General features: G+C 58.8%; 2 protein-coding genes across 7 annotated transcripts; one reads left to right on the forward strand and one right to left on the reverse strand.

The window, feature by feature from the left end:
- Window positions 1–1,000: 1,000 nt before the first annotated feature.
- RASGRP4 (RAS guanyl releasing protein 4) lies at window positions 1,001–14,250 on the forward strand. Of its 5 annotated transcripts, none has more exons than XM_046684176.1 (17): window positions 1,001–1,124; window positions 3,502–3,686; window positions 4,096–4,201; window positions 4,328–4,390; window positions 4,995–5,126; window positions 5,235–5,388; window positions 6,492–6,665; window positions 7,764–7,880; window positions 8,605–8,880; window positions 10,604–10,684; window positions 10,762–10,866; window positions 10,994–11,112; window positions 11,213–11,357; window positions 12,150–12,186; window positions 12,292–12,426; window positions 12,527–12,642; window positions 13,132–14,250. In XM_046684176.1, the coding sequence occupies exons 1-17, from the start codon at window positions 1,102–1,104 to the stop codon at window positions 13,186–13,188; spliced, it is 2,025 nt and encodes a 674-aa protein (XP_046540132.1). In that variant the 5' UTR covers window positions 1,001–1,101; the 3' UTR covers window positions 13,189–14,250. The 5 variants fall into 5 exon arrangements, with proteins under 5 accessions (XP_046540132.1, XP_046540133.1, XP_046540135.1 ...); XM_046684177.1 differs by having other exon boundaries at window positions 12,530–12,642; XM_046684179.1 differs by having other exon boundaries at window positions 6,594–6,665.
- Window positions 14,251–14,404: 154 nt separating this feature from the next.
- FAM98C (family with sequence similarity 98 member C) lies at window positions 14,405–17,901 on the reverse strand. Of its 2 annotated transcripts, XM_046684183.1 has the most exons (8): window positions 17,821–17,901; window positions 17,586–17,734; window positions 17,381–17,515; window positions 16,800–17,005; window positions 16,510–16,587; window positions 16,302–16,418; window positions 15,807–15,974; window positions 14,405–14,751 (listed from the first exon to the last, which is right to left on the reverse strand). In XM_046684183.1, exons 1-8 carry the CDS (start codon window positions 17,883–17,885, stop codon window positions 14,608–14,610), a joined length of 1,062 nt encoding a protein of 353 aa, XP_046540139.1. In that variant the 5' UTR covers window positions 17,886–17,901; the 3' UTR covers window positions 14,405–14,607. The 2 variants fall into 2 exon arrangements, with proteins under 2 accessions (XP_046540139.1, XP_046540138.1); XM_046684182.1 differs by lacking the exon at window positions 14,405–14,751 and having other exon boundaries at window positions 15,395–15,974.
- Between the last annotated feature and the right edge of the window lie 3,037 nt (window positions 17,902–20,938).

Raw genomic sequence — 20,938 nt, forward strand, 5'->3', positions numbered from 1 at the left:
AACTATTCTGCTTAGATACAGCTCAAAACGGGGCAAAACCGTCTGCTAGCAGTCCGGCCACTGGGAAGTTTGGGGAGGTAGCATGGGGAAGGGGCACAAGGGGGCTGTGGGAGACGGGAATGTTCCATGAATGTTGCATGGATGTGGTAAGTGTGTCACCCTTCATCCACCTGAGCACTTCTGATTTCTGCTCTTTTTTGTATGTGAATTAAAAAGTATGTCAAGCATGACACATTTAGGTAAAAGAAAAAAGCACACATACTCAAAAGACAAGTCTGGGTTTCTATGAGCAGGTATTTATGTACCTGAACAAACACATAGCCAACAGATCATATGAAAGCCGACAATGTGTGATATGGGTCACCCCAGCCCAAGAGGGCCAGTGGGATGGGGAGGGGCCCCCAGAGGGTTCGGCCTCCATCTGTAATGTTTCCATAATAAGATAGTCTTTAAGATGGTGTCAGGATTAAAAGAGTTAATATTTTAAAAGCCCTTAGAACAGTGTGTGGCATACAGTAGGTACGACATAAGAATTTGTTCCAATAAAAGTAATAAAGTGAAAATGTTTTCTGGGGTACAAATGGTACTATTAAAACTAAACTAGGCACAAAAGAAATGTAGGAAGAAATATACAAAGTATCGTGCCTTGTGACTTTCCTTTCAAACCTTTGTGCGTGACATGCATGAACCTTGTAGAAACATATTCTCCTTCTGAGTGTGCATTTCTACATAAATGTGTCATATTAGGCATACTTTTTTTTTAAAAAGCTGCTTTTATTGAAGTGTGACAGTGACAGGACAGAGAATCACGGGGCTAAAGATAGATGGGGAGATAGAGAGAGCCCGCGGAGCGCTGGGGGTGGCGGCCGGCTGCACCGGAAACCTCAGCCTGATGGGATCCCCAAGTGGGGGGAGGGGGCCCTTGGTCTCTCCCCAGCCTCTTCCTTCCCCCTGGCCTGGGGCTGGGTGGGGAGGGCAGTTCCTCTTTCCTTCCCAAGCACCGAAGAGGCCCCAGCTCCCAAGGGGCTGAGAAGCTGGAGCATTGGTGAGGGGGGGAGGAGCCGAACCAGATTCTTGCAAGACCCCCACCCCCCAGGAAGCATGAACAGGAAGGACAGCAAGAGGTGAGAGGACCCTCTCCAAAGAGACGCGGAGCGCCCTAAGGCCCTGCCCCCCCCCCCCACCCGCCTGCATGGGAAGGTTGGGGAGGTACCAACCAGGAGGGGAGGGTGTTGGGCCTCTCTGGGAGCAGGAGCTGGAGCAGAGGTGCAAGGTGGAAAGATGCTCAGGCAGGCCAGAGCCGGCTGGGGCTGCTTGTATGAGTGTCTGTGTCTTGTCGTCGCTCTCTCTGGAGTTTGAGCTGCTCTGGATCCCTTCTCCCCCGGCAACCCCCCGACTCCCCCGCTACCCCACCCCGATCCCGCTCCCTAGGCTGGGTGTCTCTGTCCTCCTGGGGTCTTCCTGGTTCCCCAACACAGTCGCTTGCTGCCCGCTGGACTGGAAGCTCCAGGTTCCTGCAGGGCCCTGCCCCGGGGGAGGGGAGTGTGACGCAGGGCAAGGCGGCTCCCTGGGTCTGAAACCTCTCCTGGCTGCTCCAGACACGGCTCGGGGCAGACAGTCCACAGATGAGGGCCTAGCGCCTGGCTTTGCCAGCAGGTTCTGGAATGGGCTTCCCATCACCTGGGCAAGCTTGCCCTCCTGTCCTCGCAGGGCCCATTGTGGCTGAGCCCCAAGCCTGGGCGGCTCCTCCAGCCTATCTCTGATGGGCAAAGGGGTCCCCTCCCCTAACATCCATCAGCTTGGTCGTGGACACCTGGCTGCCTCATGTTCTACCTGCGTGATCTTAGATGAGTCACTTAACTGCTCTGTGCCTCAGTTTCCTCTTCTGTCAATAGAACAATCACAGTCTCTCCTTGGAGGGGCACGTAAGTCCTCGGTGAGACAGTGTAGACCACTGCTCCTCAAGCTTAAGCACGAATCAGAACCACCCGGAGGGCTTCCAAAACCCCAGTTGCTGGGCTCACCTCCAAAGTTTCTGATTCTATAGGTCCAGGGTGCGGCCCGAGAATTTGTATTTGTACCAAGCTCCCGGGCGATGCTGTGGATCGTGGGTGGGGACCGTGCTTTGAGAACCACTGATCTGGATAGCTGCTCAGCCCGCTGCCCAGCACATATTCCGGACTCCGTAGATGCCAGCTGTGACTCGACAACATTCACTACTGCTTTGCCAAGCCCCTGGGATGTGCCAGGGATGTGGCCGTGCCCCTGTTAGGAGGGTCTGGCTCCCCCCCATGCCCCAGGCCTGGATGCTAGTTTGCTCCATCATTCTCCCTCTGCATCTCAAGTTCAACTCTCCCACCTCTGGCCACTTCACAGCCCAAGCAAACTCGGTCCCTTATTTAGCACTTTCCAAAAGCAAGGCATTGAATGTTCATAATAAATTCCCGGGCAAGGTCCAAGGATGACTGTTATTTTTCATATCAGGAAACTGAGGCCCAGAGAAATTAAGTGACTAACCCAAAGTCACAGGGCCAGCATAAATTTTTCCAGCCCAGTTTTGTCTGACTCTTGCAGAAACCAAGGCTGTTCTGCCAGGGTTTTGCTCCCTCCTTCCTCCACCGTCTCTGTCTCTCCCATTACCCTCTGTCCCCAAGTGGAACATGAGCCTCGGGGAGGCACGGGGCAGAGCGAGGGTTATTTTTAAACTTTCCTTGAAGCTGCCTCAGCCCGGGGGACCCCGCCCAGCTCTGAAGAGCCCTGCGAGGCCTCTTTGCATCGCTATCTTCCTTCCAGGCTCGAAATCTAGGGACCCAGGTCCTGCGGGAGGGCTGGCTGGGAGGAGGGGTCTGTCACCTTAGTGGGGGTCAAGGTGGGGAAGGACGGAGAGATGGACTTTCAGGGGTCTGCTGCCCTCATAACAGCTGAGGGGAGGAGAGACGGGCGGTGGACAGCAAAGGGGAATTGTGAGTCTCCCCGAAGGCAGAACCTCCCATGATTCCCCGGGGGAGGACAGAAAAATTCTGGGGGTCTTCTCCCATGATTCCCTGGGAGGCCAGGAGTAATCCCAGGGGTCTGCCAACAGGAAGTCTTTCCCATGATGCTTTGGGAGGGTATAGTCAAGGAGGATTTGGGGACAATGCCTGGAGGAGAGAGTTCCTATGATTCCCTGGAGGGTCCTTAGTAGTCCTGGGGGTCTTCTCCTGTGATTCCCTGCGTGAGGGGCAGTGCAGGGTAGTCTGGAGGGTCTTTTCCTCTGATTCCCTGAAGGGGGCAGGAGTAACCCTTGGAGTTTACCTGTAGGAGAAGGCTCTCATCATCTGGAGCATTCCAGGGTTTTCTTCCATGAGTCCATGGTAGGTCAGGAGTAGCCCTGGGGCTTTGCCTTTAGAAAGTTTCTCCCATGATGCCTTGGGGCTTTGGGGTCAAGGAGAATTCTGGGGGTCTGCCCGAAGGAAGGGGCTCTCATGATTCCCTGTGGGGGGGCGGGGGGTTGTGCCGCAGGAAGTCCCACCAGGAATGCTCCGGGACGACAGGAGGCCGGGGCCGGCCCCGACAGGCCCGGCGCCACAAGACGTGCCCCAGCCCGCGGGAAATCAGCAAGGTCATGGCCTCCATGGCCCTGGGCATGCTCAACGAGGGCGGCTGCAGCGAGGACGAGCTGCTGGAGAAATGCATCCAGTCCTTCGGTGAGCGGCCCCCTCCCTTGCCAGCCTCCCCAGGCCTAAGGTTGGGCCCAGCACCCACTTCTCTAGGCCTCGATTTTGCAGGGTATAAAGTGGGACCAGGGGTGTGCGGAATGGGTCTCAATCACTATATTAGGGATAAGAGAGATGCCTGCATTTCTTTTTCCTGCGATGCGGAGGGGAGAGAAGTCTGATGCTATTTCAACCTTCAGCATAGCTTGCCAGGAGCTGTGCTGGTCCATGCACAGTACAGACGAGGAAACTGAGGCACAAGGAAGTTAAGCTGCTTGCCCAAGTTCAGGCAGGAAGTCCCCGGTAGAGCTGGGGTTGGAGCCAGGCCGTCAGCTGGCTCTGGAGGCTGGGCAGTCCATTGCCCAGGGGCCATTCTGACATCCTCTCCTCCCGCCCCCAGACTCAGCTGGCAGCCTGTGCCGCGGGGACCACATTCTCAACATGGCGCTGGCCATGCACAGCTGGGTGCTGCCTTCTGCCCACCTTGCTGCCCGTCTGCTGACCTTATATCCTCCCAGGGCCGGGAGCAGTGGGTGGAAGGTAGAGGGCGGAGACATGAGAACCTGGGCCGTCGGGACAGGGTGAGCAGGCAGGTCTGGCATGTGGACAACAGAGCCTTGACCAGAGCTCACGTACCAGGAGGCCACAGGGAACAAGCAGGAACTGAGGCGGCTGCAGATCTGTCACCTGGTCAGGTAGGGATGGGCCAAGACCCCCACCCTGCTGCCCCCCATCACCTCCCAGGAGCTCCCCAGCCCAGTCCCCACAGACCCATTGAGGCCTGCTCCCCCAGGTCCCCTTTTGAGGCACCCTGGCTTGGTTCCTAAGACCCTCCCAGTTCTGCCCCTTAGAGCCTCTCCTCTTACAGACCCCTCACCAAATCCCGTAGGCCCCCTCCTGGCTGGTGCCCAGATACCTCCAGCTCTGACCCCCCAAACTCCCACCTTCCGTATAGCCCAGCCTAGCTTCTAAGACCCCCTCAGCCTGTTCCCCCCAGATCCCCCCCCCCCCCCCCCCCCCCCCTGGCCCCCCCCCCCCCCCCCCCACTCTCCTGCTTCCCAGCAGTCCCACTTCCAAGAGACCCCCCCCAGTCTATCTCCCATTGATGCCGCAGCCTGTATTAAGAGGCCCCAACCCTACCCCAGAGATGGCCCCAGCCTGGGGCCTCTCTCGCCGACCTGTGGTCTTCCAGACCCCTGAGCCCAGCACCTGGACATTCCTCAGCTTGAGAGGCGCCTTTCAGAGAGCCTCCCCACCCCCACCCCCAGCCTCATCCCGCTCTCTCTGAACCACACGCAGGTACTGGCTCACCCAGCACCCTGAGACGGTGCACCAGGAGCCCCAGTTAGAAGAAGTGATAGGCCGCTTCTGGGCTGCAGTGGAGCAGGAGGGCAACGCGGCCCAGAGGAGCCTGGGAGACCCCTCCAACCTGTGAGTCAGCCCCGTCGGTCCCTCCCCACCTCGCGGGGCCACCTCCCTCCACACTCCCCCACCCCCACCCTGAGCCTCGTCAATACCCTGCCCTCTCTTTGCCCCCAGCCTGAGCCCCGGCGGCCCTGGCCCCCCAACCCCCATGAGCAGCCCAGGCCTGGGCAAAAAGCGCAAAGTGTCCTTGCTGTTTGACCATCTGGAGACCGGGGAGCTGGCCCAGCACCTCACTTACCTGGAGTTCCGGTCCTTCCAGGCTATCACGGTGAGGACGCCCCACCCCCAGCTGGGGAGGGCTGGGGTGGGAAGGAGCCTGGCTGGGGCCCCGCAGGACTGGGAGGACCCCCGCCTGGGCACCAGGCATGATCTCAAGCTCTCCAGCTTTGGTGCTCGAAAGTCCAGAAAATGAATTAAGCTGGCTGAGCGCAGGGCCCGTGGATTCGAATCCATCAGCCCCTTCTTACCTGTGCAACTTTGAACTAGTTTGTCAACCTCTCTGGTTCTCTTTTCTCATTTGTAAAATGGAGCTCATAACCCTTCATTGGGTGGTTGGGAGAATTAAATTAATACATCCAATTAAAAGTGCTTATTGCAATGCTTACTCTAAATATTTTATTAATTATTCATTTACTTGAGGAGCATTGAAATCCACTGTGCCTCAGTTCCGTTATCTGTAAAAAGGGGGATTTAACAGTGCCTGCCTCACAGGCTCAGTGCCTCGTCCAGTGTCAATGCTGTCTGGCGGAACCATTTGAAATTGCCATATTTTACCTACCCAAGTGGCAATTTCAGATGCTTCAGCCTATACAGAGGTGTTAGCTACTGCCATCACCATTTCAAGGGAAGATGGCGATCTGGTTCCTTAATGTGAAAATTTCCTGATTGTATACACACACACACACACACACACACACACACACACACGGTGCAGTGGATGTGGTATGCAATGCTGACCCCTGGAGCGGAAGAAATAGAAGTTGTTTCCCTGCCCTCTTCGCCATCCTTCCCTTTGCTGAGCAGACACCAGTCAGGCACCAGTTGAGAGCAACAGACTGGAGTCCCCCCCTGACTCACGCCCTGGACCAATTACTTATCCTCTCTGTGCCTCAGTGGCCTCATCTCTAAAATGGGGATAATAGAGTCTTCACTTCACAGAGTTGATGTGACGATTAGTTCATATGACCAAGGGCTCAGAATAGTGCCGGCTTTACTGAAACATTGCTCCTCAGATGGGAGAGGGCCGTGGTGACGACAGGGACATGTGACAGCCAGGCTAGGACATCGGAGGTCGTGACGGCGAGGGGGCTGGGCGCGTGAAGGGCAGGGTCTGAGCGCCACGGCCCACGCTGACGCCCACCTCACCCCCAGCCCCAGGACCTGCGGGGCTACGTTTTGCAGGGCTCCGTGCGGGGCTGCCCGACCCTGGAGGGCTCCGTAGGGCTCAGCAACAGTGTGTCCCGCTGGGTGCAGGTCATGGTGCTGAGCCGCCCCGGGCCGGCACAGCGCGCGGAGGTGCTGGACAAGTTCATCCACGTGGCACAGGTGAGGCCCGCCCCGGGCTGAGAGCGCCACCGCCCCGGGCGTCGGACCCTCTGTCCATCCCGGGCAGTGACGTCACCCTCCTGGCCCCGCCCCATCGCCCCACGCCCCACTCTGGCCCCGCCCCCGAGCCTCAGTCCCCTCGTCCTAACTCGGGACTGTGACGCCACTCCGTCCCTGGCTTTGACGTCACCGCGTCAAACCCCTTCGTCCCACCCCCAGTCCTAGACGTGGCTGTTGACGTCCCTCCTGGCCCCGTCTCCCAAGCCCTACGCCCCAATATTCTATCCCCAGGGCAGTGAAAGCGTCCCTTTCATGCCCCCGCCTTTGCGTCCCCCTCCACCCCAGTCCCCAGCCCCCAGCCGTCCCTTCGGGACAGTGAGGGCCTCTCTCTCCATCCCGTCGGGTCTCTCCCTGCCCCGCCCCCCTGCGCCCCGCCCCTCCCTTCCCCCTCCCTTCCAGATACCTTCCCTCCCTTCTGGAGAAAAGGGAAGCCCTCCTTCCCCACCCCGGGCTTGGCCTTGCGTATTTCCTCGCAGACCACGCCCTTCCTCTGGCGGCTGCTCTCCTCTCGCTTCCCCTGTGCCCTGTGCGGCCCCTCAGACCCGGGGGTTCCCGCGTCCGTCTGGGGTCGCCTCGGTCTGAGCATCTTCCGCTCCTCCCTGGCCCCACCCTCCCCCCACAGCGACCTCCGACCTTCAAACGTGGAAAGGGGGAAGGGGAGGCAATGGCCCCTGAGGCCCGGCTGACCCCACCCCTGTCTCCCGTCTGTGGGACCCCTCTTGTCACTCTGGCCCATTCACCTCCTAACTCCCGCCCAGAGCCCGGGCCTTGTCTCCCCTCAGCGCAGTCTGACCCTCAGGTGCCCGACACCCCGACCCCTGTCTGAGTCCCCACACCTCGCCAACTCCCCATAATTGCCTGACTCCGCCCACTTTTTCTGACCTCACATCGGTTTATCACCTGCCTGCCCCCGGAGCAATGCCCACATTCCTGTTCGTCGCCTCCTCACACCCCCACTCAGCTGGGACGCTGCCGTCCGAACCCCCGAGGTGCCTGTCCTCCCTGTGAGTCCCACCGTCTCTGCCTCGCCCTCCGTAGAGGCTGCACCAGCTGCACAATTTCAACACGCTGATGGCGGTCACGGGGGGCCTGTGTCACAGCGCCATCTCCAGACTCAAGGACTCCCACGCCCACCTGAGCCCTGACAGCACCAAGGTGAGCCCCACTCCCCTCCCCAAAGTCCCCACTGTCAGTCACCCTGGACCCTGAACACGCTTTTCCCCAGCCCCTCCATCCCTGCCAGGGATCGTCCTCAGACCTTGCTCCTTCAGATCCCACAGACCCCCAGGCTTTGTCCTCCTCTGTCCTCCCTCCCTCCTCATCCGTCCGCCCACGGTGCTGACACTCGCTACTCTCTGCGTGTTTGGTCCTGAGCAGGACTGGACGAGGCGGATGAGAGAGATGCTGGCACTTGCAGGCCAGGTGGGGCGAGAAATGATGCCCCCATGGACACCAACATTTGGGCCACCCTTGGGAGGATCAAGGTTGAGGATGTCCTGGGGAGAGTGAGTCATTCATGAGTCTTGTGTGTGGCCGAGGTCAGGAAGTGGCAGGAAGTTAGGCTGGAGATGCCCAGGAGGAGACCCTGTTAAGCCTTGCAGGCTGAACTAAGGTACCTGGGCTTTACCCAGAGGGCAGTGGGGAGCTACAGAAGGTTTGGGCGTGAGGGCAGCACCATGATTAGATTTGGTGAGGACCAAGAGGCAAGGCAGTTTGGAGAGATGCTGAGGCCAGCATGGGGCATGGAGGGGCTTGGGAAGTATCCAAAATGCCACTGGGCCCCTGGGGTCTGGAGCCCACACAGGAGGCCGCTCAGATACTCCCCTCGGGCGGTCTGAGGGAACAGAACTGCCCCCAGTGACACATCCCTTGCACACAGGCCCTGCTGGAGCTGACAGAGCTCCTTGCCGCCCACAACAACTACGCCCAGTACCGGCGCGCCTGGGCCGGCTGCACCGGCTTCCGGCTGCCCCTCCTGGGGGTGCACCTCAAGGACCTCGTGTCCCTGCACGAGGCCCAGCCCGACAGGCTGCCTGACGGCCGCCTGCACCTGCCCAAGCTCAACAGCCTCTACCTGCGGCTGCAGGAGCTGGCCGCCCTGCAGAGGCAGCGCCCGCCCTGCAGCGCCAACGAGGACCTGCTGCACCTGCTCACGGTGAGCCGCCCGCCGGGCACCTGGAGGCTGGGCCGAGGGCACCGAGATCCAGGGGCCTGCCTGCGGAGGGTCTGCAGGGCCAGCACATGACAACGCGCTTGGGCTTTGAAGCCAGAGCTTCCGGGTCTGTTCTTTTTTCTAGCTGTGTGGCCTTGGGCAAGTCACTTAACCTCTCAGCCTCAGTTTCCTTACCTGCAAAGTGGGAATAATAATAGAATCCACTTCAGAGAGTGGCTGAGAAGATGAATCAGTAATATAATTCATATAAAGTATTCAAAATAGTGTCTAGGACACAGTGAGCTCGGTGTAAGTGATGCGTTTTTTCCCCAGTGACTCAAGGAGCCCTTGATGCGGACTCCACGACTGCTTTGGGCTTTCACAAAGGCCTGGGCTCCGAGCCTCTGAGCTTCTGATGTCACTAGTCTGAACTGCCCAGCTTTGATATATCCGGGAACCTAAGCGGAAAGCTAATAACCGTTATTGATCACTTACTATGTGCTGGGCACCGTGTCACATGCTCTGCAGAGCACTTCATTCCCCCCTCGCTACCTTGACCATGCCCATTCTACAGATTGGGAAACTGAGGCCCACGAAGCAAAGTCGCTTGCCCACTGTCCCACGGCAGTAAAACCCGGATTTGAACCCGGGCCAGCTTCACAACGTGTGTGTTAACATATGTTACCCATCACGCTGTCCTAGGCTGAGAGTGTGGGTTCCGGGTATATTTTATTTTATAGATATTATTGATACATATACTTGTATTCTAAGGAGCCATAAATTGAGAGAGACTGGCGTTCGGAAGGCCCTGTCGTCTAAGACTGATTTTCAGCTTCTAAGACAGGGCCAGCTACAAAATTTGCAAGGCCAAGTGCAACGTGAAAATGTGGGGCTCTTTCTTCAACATTCTTAAGAATGCCAAGATGGGGCTGGCTACTGGCGGAGTGGTTAAGTTTGCATGTTCCACTTCAGCAGCCCAGGGTTTGCATCCTGGGCATGGACCTACACACCACTCATTAAGCCATGCTCTGGTGGCGTCCCGCATACAAAATAGAGGAAGGCTGGCACAGATGTTAGCTCAGGGCCAGTCTTCCTCAGCAAAAAGAGGAGGATTGGCAGCAGATGTAGCTCAGGGCCAATCTTCCTCAGCAAAAAAGGAAGGAAGAAAGAATGTCAAGACGGTGACAGCAGAGCATTAAACGAAGTGGGGGCCCTTCTGAGTGCAGGGCTTGTCGTGAAGCAGGCCCCGCTTAAGATGGCAGCTGCCCGAGGCCCTGCACTCCGCTGATTCTGAAAGGCCATCAGCCCAGATCTTGGCTGAGCTGCTGCTGGGTGCCGGGCGCTACTTCAGGCCCTGGGGTCCACAGTAGCGAGCACATCAGAAAAAAACATTGCTGTGCTTGTGGGGCTGACATCCTAGTGGGGGAGACAGCACATCAGTCATACGGTCGTCTGGATAAGAGCCACGGAGGACATTAATGGGTGTGGAAAGTGACAGAGGTTTGCGATTTTAAACAGGATCCAAAAAAGCCTCAGTGAGAAGATGGCATTTCTGGGTGAGGGGACAGCGGCATAGAGGGCGAATGGGGCTCAGTGGGAGGGAGGACCCTAGGGGTCCCCGAGAAGAGGGGCTTCGGCAAGAGGGCGGGGGTCCAGGCAGGCGCGGGCTGGAGGTAGGAGGCAGGGGCCGGGGCGCGTGTGTAACGCCCTGCCCCCCACCCCCCAGCTTTCCCTGGATCTCTTCTACACGGAGGACGAGATCTATGAGCTTTCCTATGCCCGGGAGCCCCGCTGTCCCAGAAGCCTGGTAAGCGCTGACGCCCTGCCTCTGTCCTCCAGCCCAAGCCCGGGCACTGACTGACGCACCCCTCTGCCCCTGCCCAGCCACCCTCCCCCTTCAAAGCGCCCCTGGTGGTGGAGTGGGCCCCTGGCGTGACTGCCAAGCCTGACAGAGTCACCCTGGGTCGGCATGTGGAGCAGCTGGTGGAGGTAAGGAGGGGACCGTGGCCTGGCGGCTGGGGGCCGGGAGGGAAGCTATCTGCACAGGGGAGCTCAGGCCACGGGGGCCAGGACTTGGTCCTGGTCCTTACTGTCCCCGTCCCGTGCTCCTCTGAAGTCTGTGTTCAAGCATTATGACTCCGAAGGCCGCGGAACCATCTCCCGGGAGGACTTCGAGCGTCTCTCAGGCAACTTCCCCTTTGCCTGCCACGGGCTTCACCCGCCCCCGTGCCAGGGGTGAGTGCTTCCGACTCTTGGGTCCCCCACATGGGGAGACTGGGGTTGGCAGGGCCAGGGGGAAGGGGCCAGTCATGCTGAGGTGTCATCTCTGTCACAGGAGTGGTACCTTCAGCCGAGAGGAGCTGACGGGGTACCTGCTGCGGGCCAGCGCCATCTGCTCCAAGCTGGGCCTGGCCTTCCTGCACACCTTCCACGAGGTCACCTTCCGCAAGCCCACCTTCTGTGACAGCTGCAGCGGCTTCGTGAGCGCTCTGCCCACCCCCGCCACCATCCTCAGGCCCGTCTCCCCCCGAGTGCCCCCAGCTCCTCATAGCCCCAGCTCAGAAAGCCAGCGCGGCCCCGGAGCGGTCACAGTGCCCAAGCCCCAGATAATCCCCAAATTCTAGAAGATTCTCCACCCCGATCCCCACATTTCACAGCAACTCCAAACGCCGGATATTCCCTACATGCCGGATCATTCTGAAGTCTAGATAGTGCACAGATCCCAGAGCATCTCCATCCTGGGTAACTGTCAAACCGTGGACGGTGTCTGCAACCCTGGGTAATCTACACCCCTGAGCAGATTACCTCCAGACGGATACCTCTCCAAGTCTCTAGACTCCAGAGAATTCAAGCCCTGGATAATTTGCAAATTCAAGGTGTCCTCAAACGCGGGACAGTGGACGGATCTCGCCATCTGCAGACCAAGACTAATTCATGGGCCTTGCCTTACTTCCCAAGTTCGCATTGTCAGTCGCTCAGTATTTCCTGAGCCCCTCCTGTGTGCCAGGCTCGGGTCTAGGCTCCGGGCCGGGTGGGGGACAGCAGGAAACACAGACACGATCCTTGCCCATAGCATTTATATTTTATTGATTCCAAGTTTTACCTAATATCCTAGCTGACTCCCCAAACTTGAGATAACCCCCGAATTCCTTGAACCCCTCTAGCCTTGAGGGTTTCCTAAAGCTGGCCAGTTTCCACCCTTCCAGACAGCCGCTCCCATCCACAGCCCCACTCCCCTAACCTAGGTGACTTCTTCTGCTTTCTCTTCCCAGCTCTGGGGTGTCACCAAGCAAGGCTACCGCTGTCAGGGTGAGTGGGGCATTGGGGGTGGGGCGGGATCCAGGACCTGCAGGCTGGGAGAATGGGGGGCATGGACTGGGCCTCTGGCCACTAACCACTGACCTTCCCCTCCAGACTGTGGGCTGTGTTGCCACAAACACTGCCGAGACCAAGTGAAGGTGGAATGTAAGAAGAGGCCAGGGGCCAAGGGTGACATGAGCTCCCCAGAAGCCCCCATCCCACCCACACCAGCTCCCCATGCCAGCTGTGGTAAGACCCCAGGCGGAGGGGTCCTGGGGGGGGGGACCCATCCCAAGGTCCTGAGACCCTTCCCATCATACCCACATCCCTCCCATCCACACCTCACCAGCAGGCTCCGAGGACCACCTCTCCTACACACTGTCCCTGGAAGCCGAGACGGGGCGCCGCCTCCGCCACGCGTGGACCCAGACGGAGCCCCCACACCCTTCCTGGGAACCCAAGCTGGTGAGGAGGAACTGCCCCCTGCCCCCGGCTGGTACAGGAGAGACCAGGCCATTGGCCTGGGGGAACCCAGGCAGCTTTGGGGAAGCGCAGGAAAGCGTGATGTGCGGAAGTCCTCACCTGCTTGGGTAGGAGAGTACAGATATGGGTTAATTTGTAATGTTGACAGAAAATCGGAACTTTCAATATGTTGGGGGCGGGGAGGGAGTAGCCTCTAGTAGAACAGAAAAAGGATTTTAGGGATAAAAAAAGAAAGAAAATAATAAGATGGCAAGAATAAAGCCAAATATATCAGGAGCTATAATAAATGTCGGTGGCATAAATTCCACTATTCAAAGGTAGAGACTCTCAGATTGAGTGGAAAAAAAAATGTCCCCAGGGGTCACTCATTCATCCACTTAACAAAAGTCTCGGGGAGGCTCTGCCCCCGGCTGTGAAGCATCCTGGAGACACCAGACACTCCCCACATCACCCATGTCTTTCTCCTTCCAGGTCCCCCTCCCGGCGATGGCCTCACCACCCACGCAGTCCTCCAAGCCGGACTCCTAGACCTGCCTCGGTCGCTTCTCTCTCCCCTCCCCTGGATCAGGGCTGAGTCCTGTCACTGGGCCTCCAGCAGAATCCCACGGGCATCGCGGGCGTCCCACCACACTGCCTTCGTGGAGGCATCCACCATCTCTCACTCTGAAAGTCACTTTCTTCTTTTGCATCAGAGCGGCTATTAATTGTACCCCTTTCTCCCGCACCGAGGATCTGTGCGGCTCCATGTTGGGTGCGTTTAGACTTAGGCACCATCTCACCGACTCCTTAAATCTCCGTTTTGCAGATGAGGAAGCTGAGGCCCAGTGAGGTTAAGCTGCCCACAGAGGCAGGACTCAAAACCAGGTCTTCGTTTGCCTCTACAACATCAGTTCCTGCCTGGTGTGCTACACTGACAGCGTGGGTCAGGAGCGGGAGGGGACATGCTGGGCAGAGTTCCAAACTCTGGGGCTTCAGAGACAGGAGAGACGGCTAGAGAAGGGGTGAACAGGGACCCTGCGGACACCTGAGCCGTCCAGTGGCTCCATCTCTCTCAGGGGGAAAGCCAGAGTCCTCCCAGTGGCCCACCCAACACCACCTGACCACCTCCTACCTCTCCAACCTCACCTCCACCACTCACATCCTCACTCATCCTTCTTCCGCCATACTGGGCTTGGTGGTCCCTGAACATGCCAAAAATCCTACCTCAGGGCCTTTGCACTGGCTGTTCCCTCAGCCTGGAACGCTCTTCACCAGAGGACCACAGGGCTCCCTCTTTGGGACTTAGCTCAAGTGTCACCTTCTCAGTGAGGCCTCCTCAATGATGCTCAAAGTTGCCATCCTCCCACAGTGCCGATCCTGCCTTCCAGTTTTATTTCTCTCCAAAGTCTTTTCCCCACGTGACAAACTATCTTTTTTACCTGTTTCTCCGGTCGAATGTCTGCCCCTCCTCCCCAGAAATGGCAGCTCCGGGAGAGCAGGGGTTCATCATCTGTATCTTTCCCCACTGCATCCCCAGTGCCTAGAACAGGGCTGGCACCTGGTGGGCCCCTGATAAGTGTTTGTCCGATGCTGCGTGTCTGATGCTGCGTGTCCGCTTCCCCATGCCCGCAGGAAGGGAAAGATGCGTGGCCAAAGAGCCAAGGACTTTCTGGGTCATAGCATCAGGGGCCTGCTATGACAGAGACCCCCATCCCTCTTCAGACCCCAGCGCCCTGACCTGGGCCCACAGAGACAGGTCCCACGGTTGTCAGAAATTAAATTTATTTTCCAGAGAACACGTCTTTGGTGTTGAGTGGTGGGTGTGCGGAGGACATCTGGGCCCCAGGAACAGGGGAGGTGGGGCCTGGGTGCCGGGTACCAAGAGAAGCCCTCAGGCCAGCTCCCCCAGAGAGCATGCGCAGGGGCGTCAGCATCTCCTCGGGGACCACTCCCACCGCCAGTCGCGGTTTACTTCTTCTTCTTCTTGCGGCCCCAGCGCTGGCGGCCCGCCTGCCGCCCGCCCCCGTCCTCTCTCCTGCTCTGCCAGCTGGGCATGGGGGCCTCCAGCTCGTCAGGGCGGCCCCCTCGGTCTGGCACGTCGCCCATAAGCACCTGACAGTTGATTAGACTTGAGTTTCAGAGAGGAAAAGCATCTCGGACAAGGGGGCCAGAGAGCAAAGGGAACAGCATGAGGTTGAAAATGGAAGGGCAGATGTTGACTGTCTGGGTGCAGTGGTGGAACATACAGGCCTGGTGCTTTCAAACTGGGTTCCAGGGGCCTCAGCAAAAGGGAAATAAAAAGAAAGGGGAGGGTGATGGCAGAGGTCCAAGTCCCCACCAGTATTAACGAGGACACCTCAGCTTTCGTCTGTTTCATATGTGGGGCTTTCTATATCATTTCCAGCAAATTAGTGTTTTTTCCTAAATATCCATCACTCATGCATCACCCGGAATATTATTTACTCCCTGCATTTCCTTAAAGCAAATAACCTTTTTTCTTAAATTTTGCCTCACTCTTTGCTGTGCTAGACTTTATCCTAAGACTCATTCACACAACTATAAGACTGTGTAAACCGAGAGGTATGAGGCTAAATATGTAATCACTGAACAGAGAGTATTTCCTTTTTTTTTTTTTTTTTTTGGTTAGGAAGATTGGCTCTGAGCTAACATCTGTGCCAATCTTCCTCTATTTTGTATGTGGGACGCCACCACAGCATGGCTTGATGAGTGGTGTGTAGGTCTGTGGTCGGGATCCAAACCCGCAAACCCTGGACCTCCAAAGCAGAGCATACGAACTTAACCACTATGCCACCAGGACAGCCCCTAGAGGGTATTTCTGTTTTAAAAATGGTTAAAAACCAATACAACAGACAGGGTGAAGTTGGGGGGCAGGATTTTAAGCCAAAGCTGGAGAGGTGAGCAGGGGCTTAGTAAATAGTCTTGAAGGCACTGGGGAGCCATAAAAGGGTTTTGAGGTAGGGAGGAACATGGTCAGATTTCTGAGTTAGAAATGTTCTAGTTGCGATGTGGAGAGGGCAGATCAGAGGTGACGAGTCCAGAGGCCAGGAACCCAGGCCAGAGAGGACAAGCCTGGACCAGGGCAGAGGCTGACAGGCCAGTTTGAAGGCCAAGGATGCTGGGGCCCTTCCCCACGCCCAGGTGTGCACCTTGTTGATGGCACAGCAGGTCCCCCGACGGGCAGCCTTGCTGGTGGCTGGGACAAGACGAGACAGGTCGGCTCGGGCAGCCAGGACGTGTGCAATGGAGACATCCACTTCCGGGGTCAGGGCCTCTCGAATTGGGATCAGAGCTGCCTTCATGGCCTCTCCTTGGACCTGGGGGAGGCAGGGCATGGAGAGCGTGCCCCAGAGCCCTCCCCAGCTGGGATGTGTCATCTTGGAAACATCTCTTGCCCACTCAGGGCCTCACTTCCCACCTCTGCAAAGAAGCAATATAGCTCTGAACACAGTCCCAGCTCAGAGCTGGCGATTCTAGGATGCCCTGGGGACCCTGAGATTCTAGGACCTCAAACCTCACAAGATTCTAAAGTGTCCTGGGTCGCAGAACCTGCCGGAGGGCGCTCTTCCTGGCCCTCGTCCCTCCTCCCTGCACTGCGGCCCCCCAGCCCAGCCTCCCTGCCCCCCCCAAGGTTGTTCGCCCACCTCTGCCCGCTCACTCCAGTGGAAAGCAGAGGTAGTGAGGTCCAGACGCCGGAGCAGGAGCCGGCGGCGGCAGCAGTACTGAGCTCGCAGGCTTTGGGACAGGGACGCCAACGCCTCCTGGGGAGAAAGACCTCGGTCGTACCAGGGTCCCCCTCGCTCCCATCTCTGGATGAGGACAGTGTTCACACACAGCCATACGCTCTCTTACCCATCTGGGCGCATCCAGCGGGGAGCCGAGGAGGGGCTGCAGGGACTCTGGCGGCAGGGAGGGCAGCAGCTCCGAGATCTGCCGGGGGGAGGAGGAGGAGTCTGAGGCTGACCGCGCAGAGGAAGGATGGACTCCTCCACCGACCTCAGGTCCCAAATCAAGAAGGGAGGTCACAGCTCTAGAAAACTGCGATGACTGGGGGACCCCTCCCAGCGCCGCTTTTGCAGAAAGGGCTGTCCCCCGACAAGAAGGTGGGGTGGCCCGGGAACGAGGGGACTCCGGCTGTCTACCTTGGCGTGCAACTCCCGCAGCAGCCGGCTGGCAGGGGTCCCCGGCGTGGGTCTGGGCAGCCCCAGGGCTTGAAGAGTAAGGACCAGTTCCTGGACCATGCCGGCTTCTTCCTCTGCCCCTTCCCCACCGGGCGGCGCAGGGCCGGGATCCAGCCTGGGCCGCAGGCGGAGGAGGCGGGCGGCCTGGAGCTCGGAGCAGAGAAAGCCTAAACGTCGGGAAAGGGAGCGATGCAACGGAGGGGGGCTGCCACTCCCTACCGGAGGCTTCAAAACCTCCCGCCTGCCACTCCCGCCCACCTGGGACCCTGGGTTCTCCTCCAGAGTGAGCTCCGCCCACTTCGAGACCCAGGCTCCTCCCTGGACTTTGAACCCCGTCCACCTGGCTGCATCTAGCCCAACCCGCCCGAGCCTCAAGGCCCACCCACCGCAAAGCCCTGAGCCCCCGGCACTGTTCCGGCCCCGCCCACCCCAGGCCCTCTCGCCCGCCTCCAAGCCCTGACCACGCCCCCCGGGGCCCCAGGCTCCCCCTCGATGCGCGAGCCCGCCCCCTGGAGGCCCCGCCCCCGGCCGCCCGGGCTCACGCAGCAGGCGCAGGCCCGCGCCGGGCTCCCGCAGCGCCGCGCCGCAGTCCCCGCTGCCGAGCGCGCGGACCGGGCAGTGCAGCTCCCGCAGCAGGCCGGCCAGCTGTCGCACAAACGCCGCCTCCGCGCCGGGGCCTGCGGGACGGAGACGTCAGGGCGCGGCGGCCCCGCGGCCCCACCCCCAGGCCTCCCGCTCCGCACGTACCGTCGCCGTCGCTCAGCGCCCCGGCGCCCCACTCCGGCTCCCGCTCCAGCGCGCCCAGAGCCGCCAGCTCCGCCGCCAGCCGCGCGCACAGCGCCCGGAAGTCTGGGCACGCGGGGCTCAGCGCCTCCGCCCCCGGGAAGCCCTCGTACCTGCGGCGGGAGGGCGCGGGCATCAGGAAGGGCGTCCGAGGGCAGCCCGCCCCCGCCTGCACCCCGGCCCCACGCCGCCCCCCTACCCCAAGGCCCGCAGGTCCCGGGCCACGGCGGCCCCCTCCCGCGCCTCCGCCGCCGCCCCCTCCATGGAAGCTGCGCCTCTCCGCCGCGCGCGCCCCCTGCCGGCCAGCGGGAGGCCCTGCTCCAGGCGCGCCCGGCCCCCTGCGGCGCCACCGGCCAATCAGCCTCTTCTCGCGAAGGCCTTCGGCGTTCCCATTGGTGCAGGGGGAGGCAGAGCCCGCCCCCAGGCCCGCCGGCACCGGGACCTAGAGCGCCGCCCGGCGGGTGCGGGTCCCGGCTCTGGAAACCGCCGCTCTGTCCATCCGGAGCGTGCATCTGGATCCCGCGTGTCGCTACTGCTGCGACAGAGAAGCCACTTCGATTTCTTTTTTCCTCAGCCGCCCTCTGCCCTTAAAGCACCCCAGACCAAGGGCTGTTTTCTCACCTCGTCTGCAAACCCAGAAGCATGTTTCCTCCTTTCCTACTTAGCGTTGGAACTCTGTCAGGGACCCAAGCATCCCTCCTCGTCCCTCACACCCCCCTCCCACCAGAGCTCGGCCCTCCTCATCCATCACCTGGCACGCATTAGTCCCTCATCCCTCTCCCTCCCCAGGCCTTGGAGAGAGGGAGCAGGTGCAATAGGCTGTCGTGACTAAGAGATTGCCACCCCCCGCCCCCAGGAGTCAGGCGGACAAGGTTAGGGCTTGGCTCCGCCACTCCCCACCCCACCTCCGTGTCGCTGCCAAATTGCGTCTCATCTGCATAGTGGGAATAATAATGAGGATTAGAGTGCTGTGTGTAAGTGCTTAGCAGACATGTAGGGAGTTCTCAAGAATAACTAACGTATATTGAGCGTTCTGTGTGCTACTGGGCTAAGTATCTTATCCCCGTTTGACGGAAGAGAAAACAGGCTCAGAGAGGTTAAGTCCCAGAATGAACGGGTAGGAGTGCCAGGACTCAAATTCAGATCTGATTCCAAAGTCCATGCTTTTAACCACATAACCTATTACGACTGTTTTTACTGCTACGGTTTTTGTTGCTGTTGTTAAAATTATTGTTCCAGATCTTATCTCTTCCCGACGCTACCCTGGTCTCCAGTCATTCCTAGATAACTCTGCTGGGAGCGGAAGTGGGCTGGGCGTTGAGCCGCGGGGAAGAACAGGGGCCAGAACTTCCTCCTGGGCAGAGCCTGCCCTGACCTTCCTCCATGGTCCTGCCTCCCCCAAGGCGGGGGACTCAGGGGCCATTTGTTGACCTTAATAAAACATTAAAAATTTCTCAGGCCAAAACCTGGGGGTGATAACCTTGGCTCCTCTCTTTATATCAAACCCCATATCTAAATGTTTGGACTCTACCTTCAAAATAGATCCAGTGTCTGCCTCCACGGCTCTCACCGTGGTCCTGCGCACCATTGCCCACCCTTCCCCCGCCTCCGCCCCCGACCATCCCAGCAGCCTCCTCTCTGTCTCCCTGCCCCCCAGCCCCGCGTCTGTTCCCCACTGGCAGCCAGAGGGAACCTGTGAACCCCTGAGTCAGGTCACACCCCTCCCATGCTTGGAGACTTCCTGTAGCTCCCTCTCACCCGGGACAAACACCAAAGTCCATGCAACGGCTAGCAAGGCCCCTCAGATCTGCCCTGTCACCTCCCCGCCCTCATCTCCTGAGTACCCTCCTCCTTGCTTCCTCCCCTGCAGCTCCCTTGCCGTCCCCCAGACTTACCAGGCATGCCCCTCCCTCACAGTCTTGCACTGGCTGTCCCCTTTCTCTGAATGCTCTTCCTGCAGACGTCCACAGGGCTCCCTCAGCTCCTCAGGGGGGCCTCCCCGACCACTCTGGCTACAATTGCCTGCACCCCCATCTCCACTTTATTTTTTTTTATATAGTATAGGTCATTTCTAACATGTCATTTGTTTATTGTCCCCTTCACTGTTAGGTTCATAAGCTCCTTGTGGGAAAGGATTTCTGTCTGTTCTTCACTGCTTTATCCCTAGTGCCTAGAACAGGGTTTGGCACATAATGGTGTTCAATAAAGGTGCTTTTGAGTGACTCAATGCATACAACTCAGCTGGAGGGTCTGCTCGGGATTAAAGGATGCAGAGGAGAAAGGAGAATTGGGGAGGAGGCTGGTTCGGCGGTTCAGGAAGATGCGCGGATGGGGGCACATCGATGCGAATAAAGAAGACAGGCTGAGACTTTGTCGCAGACATTTCTTGGAGCTCATGCCCCCCTCCCCCGATGACAAGGCTGGGTCTTTGGCCCCCATCCTCCCCCGCCACTTCAGCCTGCACTGACGATAAGATATTGAGGTCACAGACTGGCTTGGAATCAAGATCAGGAAGATAAATATCGGGGTGCCTCCCCCAAGTCTGGGGGCCAAGCATCCAATCCGAGGGGCAAGCAGCTGGGAAATTGGGCCTGGGGGCTCCAGGGTCTGAGGTCTTCCTGGCTCCCAGGGTCAGCCCTCCATGCACCCCTGCTTTGGGGGTGATGAAGGGTAATCATGGATCAGAGGTGGGTATCAGCAGGGAGCAGGACTGGGAGACCTGGGAGAGGCGGAGCTTCATCCGCAGATCCCACAGCACCTTACAGCACTCTGGTCCCCGGCCCACCCCTCCCCAAAACGAGGTAGGTTAAGAATGGAGCTTCCCCCCGCCCACCACGGAAGGGAGGAGACCGAGGCACAGAGAGAGGGATGGGGACCCAGGCTGCCCCAGCCCCCAGTCCCTCCGCCCTCAGCTCTGGTGGGTCTGACAGTGATGAGAGCTGGGCAGAGTGGGGGTGGGAGGGACACCCCCCTTTTCTCTCACCCATCCCAGGGTCTGGTTGGGAGAGCTGAATGTCACAGGTTCCGGATATAATAAATAGTTAATAATTTAAAGGAAGCGTCAGAAGGATCTATCCCTCTGGCCCCCTTGACCTATCCCTTGAACCCCCACAAGGCCATCCAAGTCTGGGTAATTAAGAAAGATATGTGCACATTCCAGATGCTCGGGACCAGGGGCAGGTCCCAGGCCCACACAACAGTGAGACTGTCTTGCTTCAGGACCTTGGTCCCCCCATTCAGGCCATCAGATCTGAGGTACCCTGGAAGTCCCATGCCATTCAGGGTAAAGACACTGTGGCATCTCCCTTCCCCAGAAG

The sequence above is a fragment of the Equus quagga genome, chromosome 13, assembly GCF_021613505.1.
Source record: "Equus quagga isolate Etosha38 chromosome 13, UCLA_HA_Equagga_1.0, whole genome shotgun sequence".
Classification (NCBI taxonomy): Eukaryota; Metazoa; Chordata; class Mammalia; order Perissodactyla; family Equidae; genus Equus; species Equus quagga.

Excerpts from the sequence above, each read along its gene's own strand:
- RASGRP4 (XM_046684176.1), top strand. The coding sequence starts at position 1,102 with ATGAACAGGAAGGACAGCAAGAG. Across the intron at positions 10,867-10,993 it reads ATGTGGAGCAGCTGGTGGAG|TCTGTGTTCAAGCATTATGA; the intron begins GTAAGGAGGGGA and ends GCTCCTCTGAAG. Across the intron at positions 12,187-12,291 it reads GCAAGGCTACCGCTGTCAGG|ACTGTGGGCTGTGTTGCCAC; the intron begins GTGAGTGGGGCA and ends CTTCCCCTCCAG.
- FAM98C (XM_046684182.1), bottom strand. The coding sequence starts at position 17,885 with ATGGAGGGGGCGGCGGCGGAGGCGCGGGAGGGGGCCGCCGTGGCCCGG. Across the intron at positions 17,516-17,585 it reads GGCGCTGAGCGACGGCGACG|GCCCCGGCGCGGAGGCGGCG; the intron begins GTACGTGCGGAG and ends TCCGTCCCGCAG. Across the intron at positions 16,419-16,509 it reads CGCTGGATGCGCCCAGATGG|GAGGCGTTGGCGTCCCTGTC; the intron begins GTAAGAGAGCGT and ends CTTTCTCCCCAG.